The sequence below is a fragment of the Nuphar pumila genome, chromosome 10, assembly GCF_984573655.1.
Source record: "Nuphar pumila chromosome 10, dmNupPumi1.hap1.1, whole genome shotgun sequence".
Taxonomy (NCBI): domain Eukaryota; kingdom Viridiplantae; phylum Streptophyta; class Magnoliopsida; order Nymphaeales; family Nymphaeaceae; genus Nuphar; species Nuphar pumila.
Window position 1 is genome coordinate 83,189,374 of NC_143258.1, and position 11,281 is coordinate 83,200,654.

General features: G+C 36.7%; 1 protein-coding gene across 1 annotated transcript; it reads left to right on the forward strand.

The window, feature by feature from the left end:
* Positions 1-366: 366 nt before the first annotated feature.
* On the forward strand, positions 367-1,847 carry LOC149827091 (gibberellin 2-beta-dioxygenase 1-like). The gene is made up of 3 exons (XM_090020222.1): positions 367-934; positions 1,039-1,384; positions 1,485-1,847. Exons 1-3 carry the CDS (start codon positions 537-539, stop codon positions 1,746-1,748), a joined length of 1,008 nt encoding a protein of 335 aa, XP_089876348.1. The 5' UTR covers positions 367-536; the 3' UTR covers positions 1,749-1,847.
* The last annotated feature ends 9,434 nt before the right edge of the window (positions 1,848-11,281 follow it).

Consider the following 11,281-nt stretch of genomic DNA (forward strand, 5'->3'; position numbering starts at 1 on the left):
TGTGCAGAATGACTTTCCGCTTTTGCAGCCGCACCCAGTCTCTCTCTCTCTCTCATATACAGTGGAAAGTGATACCTTGGTACACTAAAAAATTTTGGGATTGAGAAGGTTCGCTGTTTTAAATTTGTAATCTTTTGATACTGTCGTTGATTTAGAAGTGTCCCAATCAATTTTGATATGACAAATAAAAATAAAAATAATGAAAGGGTATCTTTGCACAATTTGACCTTTTAATTATAGCTCATGACCTCCCATTCCCTCCAACAGTATAAATAGCACTCCATCTTTCCCTCACACATACCAAGTTTCTCCCCCTTGTTCCCTCATCTTTCTTTTTGTAAGTTTGTATCACCCACAAACATTGCTTCACAATCTTCTCAACCCTGTATCCTCTACTGCAGTTCAGATCACCCAAATCCCCTAAACCAGTGTCCAGAATTGCCTCATCTCTATCACCCACATCAGGAGTACAGGAAACTTCACAATCCATCTCCAAATATCTCCTCCTCTTGCTGCACAGACTTGAATCAAGAACCATGGTGGTACTCTCAAATCCAGCGTTAGACCAACTCTCTCTGATAAAAAACCAGAAACCAGCAAATTTTACTGGTATCCCTATCATAGACCTCTCCCTCCCTGGCAGCAAATCTGAGCTAGTGAAGGCATGTGAAGAGTTTGGTTTTTTCAAAGTCATCAATCATGGAATCCCAATGGAGTTCATGTCAATATTGGAGGCTGAAACTGTCAAGTTCTTCTCACTTCCTCTGTCTGATAAGGAAAAAGCTGGACCTGCTAGCCCATTTGGTTATGGTAACAGAAAGATAGGGCCTAATGGGGATGTAGGCTGGATTGAGTACCTTCTCTTGCAGGCTGATCCTACCCTAACTTCTCAGGGATCCATGCCTCTTTCCAAATACAACCCAAGTTCTTTCTGGTAATAGAAATTAGTTTTTGGAGGAAAAACTCGACTTTTTGTTAGTATTTCAAGGATACGTCATTTTCTTGTTCTCATTCGGTTTCCATTTTCTTATTTTACAGTAAAGCAGTGAGTGAATACACATCTGCAGTGAGGAGTTTGGCTTGTCAAATACTTGAATTGATAGCAGCAGGACTGAAGATTCAACCAAGGAATACCTTTAGCCAATACTTGATGGACAAAAAGAGTGACTCTGTGTTCAGGCTGAATCATTATCCACCATGTCCAGAATTGAATGCTTCGAAGCACAATCTCATTGGTTTTGGGGAGCACACAGATCCACAGATACTAACTGTCTTGAGATCAAACAATACATCAGGCCTAGAGATATGCATGAGAGATGGGAGTTGGCTCTCTGTCCCTCCTGACCAGAACTCCTTCTTCATCAATGTTGGTGATGCCATGCAGGTACCAACACAAAAGTCCTGGAAAAAAACTCCTTTCGATGAAGATTGTTTTTTTTTGTTGGTGTTTGATGTTTCTATTTTTCTGCACATCTTTATCACAGGTTTTCACAAACGGAAAATTTAGGAGCGTCCGACACAGAGTTCTGGCTAATGGTAAGAAGTCTAGACTGTCAATGATCTACTTTGGTGCTCCATCTCTGACTGCAAAATTGGCACCATTGCCATTGTTTCTGAGAGAAGAGAAGTCCAAATATAAGGAGTTCACCTGGTATGAATACAAGAAAGCTGCGTATGCATCAAGGTTGGCAGATAATAGGCTTGACTTCTTTACCACAGAGGAGAAGGAAGCATGTGACAGGATGTAAAAATTTTACTTGTATATTGTTATCTCTCTCCTTCCTTTCCCCTTTTCTTGGCTTCATTTCTTTTTCCTTTTTCATCAAACAGACTTTGACTTTGTTCAATAGCAAAAGTTCCATCTGCATGAGGATGGGAAGTCAAAATAAATCACTGCCGAGTGCTGAAAGATTCAGTGGGGGAGAGTCGGACAATAAAAGTTAAAAAGACCAACCTTTGTCCCAAATTTTCAACCTATTCCAAAGAAAATGTTGCTTGTCAAAATAAACATGATTAAGCTAATCAGCCTAAAGGATGGAACAGTGTGCTGTCATGCAATCCAAGAGCAAGAAGATTCTTCGTGATGTATTTATATATGATGTTTAGGTGAGCCTCAAGACTCCTTATTGGGGGATCCTGCTTCAGTGTCACGAGAAAGTAGAGACCATAAATATATGTCAAAGGTGTGTGTGGCCCTATTTTGGAGAACCTGCTTTATGTCCCGATAAACTGAATGACTATTTTAACTTTGGCAGGAGGAATCCCTATAGAAAACTGTTTGCTGTTGACTATTGAGATGAAACTCCAGCTTGTGGAGCATTCACTACTTTAATTATCATTTATTATTGGAACACTTAGCAACAAGTACAGTATACATGGTAATAAAGTATGAGCCTGTCTCCTGGTTTGCATCCATATTCTGCAAAAAGGATAGGTATATGACCTTTTTAACTCAAAAATTGAAAACGAGGGATCAATAGTGAGTCACGGATTACTTTTATTTCAAAGCCTTCTTGGTAAGTGTGGAAGCTCATGGATTAAATGCCGACTTTGAATTTATCTTTCTCATTAAAGCGCTTGGCTCTGTTAGTTGCCTTTCTTGTCAGCACATGTTTGAGTTGTTGTCTTGATTGATGTTGTCATTAATACTATGGGTTTTGCAGTTGTTATATTGATGTTATTGTTCAAAGAACAGAATCATAAACATCAGTGTGTCCAGGGTATTGGCATTCTCCTTCTGGTCAAACTAGGCTTCTTTAAAACACTAGCCAGTTTGACCAACGAGAAAAATACAATGGACTCTCTGAGGCAACACTAGAAAGTGTTCATCTTAGTCTGTGAGTCTCAGTGGGGTCTTGGCCCTGTCATTGAAGAGAGAGGGTGTTGCCTGTGCACCCCCGGAACATGCACTGTAGGAACATGCACTGTAGCTACAGTGGGTGTTCCTGAGGGGAACATATAACCTGCCCGCCATTGAAGATGCAGGGACCTAATTGTAACAACGCTAATCATCATCATCATCATCATCATTATGTGCAAATATGAATGTGAAAAAAGTTCTAACGTCCATTTAATTATTTGCTACAACTATTGATTGTACTTCCAGCTGCTACTTAACAGCTCTTCTGGTTCCCTAGGGTTGACTGCTCTCTCTCTCTCTCTCTCTCTCTCTCTCTCTCTTTGGTCTCCCTTTTGCCTACTACCTTTGCAATTCCTCTTTTATCTTCTGATGTATTGATCACATTGTCATAATTACAGTGGTACTTAATGAGAAACATTAATTGAAACAACTTTAGATCTTGTGCTAAACTATACCAGAAACGAACATTAAATTTTAGATCTTGTGCCAATGCACCTTTCTTTTATTGTTAGATATAGGCTTCCTTTTAGTAGTCCGCCATTCAGTTAATTGATGTTTGGAAGTATTACAGCTACATTTACTGAGTATATCATAGAAATGGGGATGTCCAAACACAATTTAGGACACTATGCTGCATAATGTCATCCTCCCTCTCCACTTCGATGATCAGTACGCGCTCCGGCCTAAAATCGGTTCATAATGCACTGACATGCGTCTTATGTTTGCAACACCTTGGCACAAGCCACACCGACTCTTCAGTAGACAAGCCAAATTCTTCTGAATCCATTGCACTAAGGTGTCAGCATTCAATACCAACTTAAAACTCTACTTCCAGCCTTTCTCCCCTGCTTTTCACCCTTAACCCTTTGCAAGCACCAAAGAGAGGTAATCCGTTTTACTCTTATGAACCTTGAATTCCCACGTCATACACGAGTCCATACTTAACATGCATTTCCCATGCAAACATGCCCCCTTGAGCTTACATGTACAACAGTGCACCTTGACTTTTGAGTTAATGCAATTAGGGCAACAAGGTAGTGCGCACTAGATAAGATCATGGCAGACTTGGTGCATGTTGATGGTGGTTTCCATTTGCTCAAATAGCATGAAAGTCGTTTAAAATGTGTGGAAATAGAGAACAAAGATATAGGGTGGCCTTAAAAATGCAAACTTTGGATGTAGGGATTGTGGGGTCCCAGTGGGAATAATGAAAGGCCAATCTAGCCATAAAGAGTACATTAGAAACGAACGATCATCACTACACCACGTAGTGCAGGTAGCATCCCTTACCTACTAGTGCTTAAAGACAAACATTCCAACACACAAAGCCTGGCTACTCCTGTGAGAGAGAGGGAACTTTTTAGTAGGTACCTACCAAAACAAAATGAGAATCTCCAACTAAAGGAGCCGCATCCCCATAACTGTGAACTAATGCTGAAGTTTGGAGATCTGGGCTCTTATGGGTATTCACCAATACAGATTAGGTTGGCTCCACAAAATAAGCTTTCATATCTTCTTAGATAACTTTCATCATATCGGCCACTTATGACTTCTAGTTGACACACACCGAAAGCTTCATCCTCACATATATCCAATCATTGAATAAATAACGGAGATCCAGAGTGTAATTATTGAGGTTTCCATATGATTGAAGATTTATGCACCTATCCAACCACCATCGCTTGAGGTTTACACAACTCAAAGATGTATAATGTATCAAAACTAGGCATGGGGGCTGCCTCCCCTCGCAGTCATTAAAAAGGCTGCACAGCTGCTCTCTCTCTCTCTCTCTCTCTCTCTATATATATATATATATATATATATATATATATATATATATATATATAGGTGTCTACTGTGAGCGAAAGAGGGTTTTGGTTTGTTCATAATCGATTTGCTAGCCAACGATACTTGGATTGTGTTTTTTGATGAAAAATGTGAACTTTTAAGCTTGAATATTTTATAAAAAATTTATATCATTGATTTTAAAACATTATAAAAAACCTATCCACGTGTCATATTACAGAAATTCAAATCCTTATAAAATCAAGCATGTTAAACACATGCATGGTTAGATTTGAGAAAGACATGAAAATAACCCTTCAGAAGCTTGGTACGCTAGGAGTAGGCAGCTCTCTCTCTCTCTCTCTCTCTCTCTATATATATATATATATATATATAAAAGATTTGCTAGTGGTTTGTATGTGCAAATGACCTAGTGAATGAGGCGGAACCCCCTTGTTTGGTTTCTTTTCATATCTAACACCATAGATGTGATCTACAGGTTTTATTTAGTGGGAACAAACTTTTGAATCACCGAAATATGAACTGTATACAGGTTTTTCTGATGATCCAAAAATCAACAGCTATAAAGGTATTGATTTTTCTTGACTCATAAAAACATGTTTTTTCATCGAAAAAATATGATCCAAAAGTCAATTCCGACTAAATCGAGCATGCAGAACACATTTACGAGGTTAGACTGTGCCAAAACAAGTCGTACAGTGAGATTCAAACTAGATTGTAGGTACAATTGATTGCCCCAAATATAAAGCCGCATGCAGTGGCGTAGCTAGGATTCATGTGAGGGGGGGGGGGTGCAAAGAGGGGTGTAGAAAAAAAAAAGTTGGTGTTCGGTGGCAGCGCTCTCAATTTTTTTTTTGAGATAAAATAAAAAATGGCTACAATTATTAATAAAAATCTATTTCATATGGACAAATCAAACTATTTGCTGCAGTCAGGGCTGGGCTAGGACCGGGCTTTTAAAAAAAAATAACTGTCCGGGAGGCAGCTCTGCCTCTGGCCACATGTATATATATAATACCAACACCATTTTATTGTGGTGCTCTCTCTCTCTCTCTCTCTCTCTCTCTCTCTCTCTCTCTCTCCAACATCAATTCCAACGCCAACTTATCGTGAAAATTTCCATAAAACACAAGTTTAAGAGTATAGCTAATCAAAAACTCAGAACCATATGGCCATTGTACGATTTCTATTGCACCATGCTGAGACTGTGGAACCCCTGTTGAAAAATCTTGAAATGCATTCACCTGTGCGCCAACTCGTGATGTAACGCATCTAGAGGCAGATGCCATCACTTTCTTTTTTACTTTTCTGAAATTAACAACGTTAAAAATTATCTCTGAAAGTGAAGGGCTTAAGGTGAGTGAAAGCCATATTGATGTGGAGACAGCATTAAATTGGAGAGCAGAAGAGACCTATTGAAATCGCTTTCAGTACAGAGCAAGCACAACAGATTAGACTGGTTTCCTTTTTTTTTCCAACTTGGGCAGGTGATGTAAAGATTGAGATCTTCAGTACAACAAAGAACAGGATAAGAATGGTCTCTTTCAACTTGGACACTGCAGGGAGTAAAAATGGGGAGGGGGATTTTTTGTGAAGAGTAAAAGACCACTGACGTGGGTGCATTAAAAATGGGATCAAATATTAGCTGTGCCTTCAATGGTTCATTTAGTATTTGATAGCTTTAAAACCTCAAATTAGTTATTTGGATGTCCTATTTTCTGTAGTAATTTTGGCGCAATCAAGTGGGGTATCAATTTTTCTTTTTTGGTTGCCTAAAATGTCATATTAATATATATATATATATATATATATATATATTAAAAAAACAAATTTTCCTTTATTTTCTTCATTTTTTAGGTTTTATCTTAAAAGGTTTTTATCAATATTGTGTAGTAAAGTAAAAGTAGCACCAGATTGATTATTAGGCAATGGTCTTCCTTCTGGATCCTCTTCAACCTCAGGGATTTCTTTCTGTGGTAAGGACAAAAGATGTCGAAGTTCATGCCAGCGTTACTGTTCTCTCTCTTTTAGAGGCAAACCTTATATGTACATCAACTTCTGGGGTTTCTATAATTCTTTATATCTCTGTTTGTTGTAGAGATTGTGGTGCAACATCTGTTATTGTCCATACCTCTGGCAGTTTAACATCTTCCCACCTTATCTATTTATGCACTATGTAATTATTTGTAGGATCTATTTGAAAGTAAGTTGTTAAACCCTTTGGAGTATATCGTTTTTCTCCTACTATTAAGGTTGACATTATTTTGTAATATATTCAACATGATATTAAAATATTAATTGCTTCGGATTCCATGTTAAACCCAAAAGTTTGTAGGTCTAAGGTTAAGACCTTAGATAAAGGAAGACCTGATAGGGCTACAGGAAAATTAGGAAAGGTGTTAAAGAATATAGGCTCTTGGCTTAGGTTAGCTTTAGACTAAACCAAGCAAAGAATTTGTATATTTAAGATTCCTACAATCTTTTAGGCTGATCAATATAGCCGTGTTTAGCCCTTTATAGGTTAGGGAGTCTACTGCGACTTATTGTGCACATGATTGGATGTCATGACTTCTAAATCCTTTTTATTAAATAATTATAAAGACACTTGAATCTCATATATGGGCAGAGTTTTCTCTTTTGTTTTAGTATTAATATATTTGATTGGAAATTGAAAGTTCCCAACTAGTATTTTTCTTTTATTAGTACTTCAGAGATTTTCTAATTTGTAATACTATTTTCAAAATAGACAGATGATACATTTCTAGCCGACATGGTTTTAAGATAAGGTACGTCATCAATGCTTTCATAAGATCTAAAGGATAGAACTTACATTAATCTTCTTGCCATCATATCAGTGGCCTATCAATGGGTGCAATAGCTCTCAACAAAGTTCCCTTAATGCCCTCTTGGCTAAGTAGGAAAAATATAGCTCCCACAAAAAGAAGGCCTCGAAGTTTATATATCTTAAGAAAATAATTTTACATTCAGTAGAAAAACAAACAGATCGAATAGAAAATGTCCTTTCTAACCTAATTGAAGGCAAGGAAAAAGCACCCATGACATCTTCTACTTCTATTTAGGTAAAAACTCTAAGCTCAAAGAAAGGCATGTTAAAAATGTAATCCTTTTATATATATATATATATATATATATATATATATATATATATATATATATATATATATTGTCTTAATACCCAAAAGGGTATTTTTGCAATTACCTATTTTACGCATATTCCATTTACGAATATGATTATAATTCTTTTTCTTTTTTATCTTTTTCATTTTTTATTTTTTATTTTTTTCATATTGTGGTTTTCGTGCCACATTGGGAGGCTCCCCAAAAGAGTCGTTGGGGAGCCCCCAACGGTCACAATTGTGACTGTTGGGGGCGACTCCTTTGGGAGCCCCCAAGGTGGCTCCTTTTTGAGGTGTATTTATAGGGGTGTTCCCCCTCTCAAGCTTCTCTTTTTTCAATATATTCATTTTACATGCATTTGTGCATGCTTGCCTTATTTTACGCTTTTTGCATATTTGTTCAAGTGTGCTTTGAGTACCTTTGTGCACATCTTTTGTGAAGTACTAGTACTTGTATGTGTATTGTCTCTTCGTAGACATTTTTACATGGTATCAAAGCTTGGTCAAAGATTGAAGATCGTGTGTTTCTTCGTTTTTTGGGTGCCTCAAAAAATGTGCCTTTAATTTCTTGGTGATTGGAGTGGGGGTTTCTCTTTCTTCAATATTTTGGAAGTTTCCTACATCAAGTAAGACCTAAAATCTTATCACGGTACATGATTTTTTCTCTATTCTGTGCTCTCTAATGGGCGAAAAAGACTCTCATTTCTCTCTTGGCTTCAAGTTGAATGGCTCAAACTATCATGTTTAGGCCGAGAACATAGAAGCTCACATAAAAGGTAAAGGTCTTTGGGGATACGTTCTTAGTTCTATACCGAAACCGGAACCGAAGATTACGTTGTTAGAGAAAGGTGAGATTAAAATTCTCGAAGGAGAAGAAAGAAGTAGAGCTCTTGAAGAATATTCCAAGAAACATGAGGAATGAAAAATGAAAATTTTCAGGATTCTTTCTTGGATTTTTTCATCGATAGAAACTAAGATCAATGTCAATGTTATTAAATTCAAGAAAGCATCTGAAACTTGGCATTATCTTGAGAAAATGTATACGTTAAGAGACTTGTCTCACAAGTACTGTCTCCAAAAAAGGGCTTTGACCCTTCAACAAAATGAAATGTCTATAAGGGAATATTTTGTAAAATTATCATCCATATAGAATGAACTTGCCATGCTTGAGCCTAAATGGAGTGGAGAAACCATTGAGCTTAGGTACAAACAATTGGAAGAAGACCATTTTTTAAATTTTCTGAATAGGCTTAGACCCGAGTTCGAACAAATTTGGTTTGTTTTTCTCTCTTCTTTTGTTTCCCCCTCGCTTGAAGATGTTCTTATAAAAGCATAGTGAGGAGGAAACACGTATGAATACTTGCAACAACAATCCGAGTGTTCTTGCAACTTCAACTAATGAAGAAAGTGATGTCGTTAATGTCGTTTCAAGACCAGGGAACAATATTCGAACTTATAAGCCTCCTCACTTCAAAAATCAAAATCAAGGATCAAGTAGCCAAGGAGGAAGAAAGGACTATAGTAAAATTTTGTGTCATTTTTGTAAGGAACCTGGGCACATTAAACCTACTTGTCCTAAATGAAAGAAGTTGCTTGCTATGGCTACCACATCTTCAAAGGAAGAAAACGTGTTTCCCTCAAATGAAGTTCTTTCTCTACATCAGATCGTGGAAGCACTTCAACCACTTCTTAAGGGAGCTATTTCTAGAGCCGCTACATCTACCTACTCTTCCCCTGATAAGAGCTCTTGGCTCGTAGATTCGGGTGCCTCTTTTCATATGCCCCCCAACATATGTTCTTTATCCGATTTTTTAAAGAATTCATTACCATCTTTTGTTTCAACTGCCGCTGGCACTTTTTTTGAAATTAAAGGAACTGAAAATTTTGAAGAAAAAGATTTTTTTATTCCTAAAATTAGATTTATTTTAAAACTAAATTTAAACTTGTTTTATGTCTCTCAACTCTCGGACCATGGATGTGATATAAAATTCTCATTTGATAAATGTTGGATACAGGATCGTCGGTCTGAGAGATTGATTGGGGAAGACTCTAGAAAAAGAGATCTTTACTATGTGAACTTTCTTCAAATTCCAAAAGATTCTTTTTGTAATGTGTTGCATCACAAAGACATTAATGTATGGCACAAAAAACTTGGGCACCTCAATGTCACAAAAATTTTGTATCTTTCGTTTACCAAACACTTATGTAAAGAAAATTTTGTTTGTAATGATTGGACACTTGGAAAAATGAGAAGTTTGCCATATTATCAAAGATCCATGTTTACTTCAAAACCATTTGAACTTGTTCATTCATATGTTTGGGGACCGACACCCATTATTTCAAAAGGAGGGTTCTCCTATTATGTGATATTTGTGGATGATTTCTCTAGATTTATTTGGATATATTTCATCAAATATAAACATGAGGTTTTTGCAACCTTTAAATCTTATCATATGATGATTCAGAATCAATTTGACAAAAAATTAAAAATTCTTAAAACCGATTCTGGTGGAGAATATCTTTCAAATTATTTTAAAAGTTATCTTGAGAAATATGAGATAATTCATCAAAAATCTTGTCCCAAAACACCCCAACAAAATGGTTTGGCCAAAAGGAAACATAGACACATTATTGAGACAACCAGGACCCTGCTCATTTCCCAAAACATCTCAAAAAGATTTTGGGTCGAAGCTGCCCTTGCATCTATCTATCTTATCAACAGTCTTCCATCCAAAAACTTGGGAAAAATTTCACCATTTGAAATTTTGTATAAAAGAGATCCTGATTATAGTAGGTTAAGGGTTTTTTGGTGCAAATGTTTTATTTTGACAGATAAAAATGATAAACTTTCTCCTAAGGTCATTCCATGTGTCTTCCTTGGGTATTCCGAAACTCAAAAAGGATTTTGGTGCTACGACATCAAAAATGATAAGTTAAATGTGTCTAGAAATGTAATCTTTCTAGAAAATGTAAGTAGATTTGAAAAATCTGAATCTCATGAGGAAAATATGGATTGTTCTTTTTTATTTGATCTTTTATTAAGGAATAATGACATCAGTGATGAGGAATCCACACCAAGTGAAAATGAAGTAGAAGAGAATGTCAATTCTCCTCTACCCTTTATCTATCATGAGGCAGATGATAGATCCTCTAGAAAACCTATTGTTTACAGATATAGAGACCAAAGCAGTTTTAAAAGTGCTATAGAAAAATATAGAGCCTAGTGAAACTATCACTTTGGGTGAAAGTTCTCAAAGAACGGAGAGAAATAGGAGACCGCCTTCTAGATTCATATCTTATGACTCATTTTCTCCCAAACATAGAGCGTGCCTTAGTGCCATACACTCATATGTTGAGCCTAAAATTTTGAAGAAGCCAAAAAGATGAATGAATGGGTAGAAGCCATGAAAAATGAACTAAGAGCTCTTAGGACAGCTAGAACGTGGGACTTTCAGGATCTTCCTAAAGGAAAGAAAAG

Excerpts from the sequence above, each read along its gene's own strand:
- LOC149827091 (XM_090020222.1), top strand. The coding sequence starts at position 537 with ATGGTGGTACTCTCAAATCCAGCGTTAGACCAACTCTCTCTGATAAAA. Across the intron at positions 935-1,038 it reads TACAACCCAAGTTCTTTCTG|TAAAGCAGTGAGTGAATACA; the intron begins GTAATAGAAATT and ends CTTATTTTACAG. Across the intron at positions 1,385-1,484 it reads ATGTTGGTGATGCCATGCAG|GTTTTCACAAACGGAAAATT; the intron begins GTACCAACACAA and ends TCTTTATCACAG.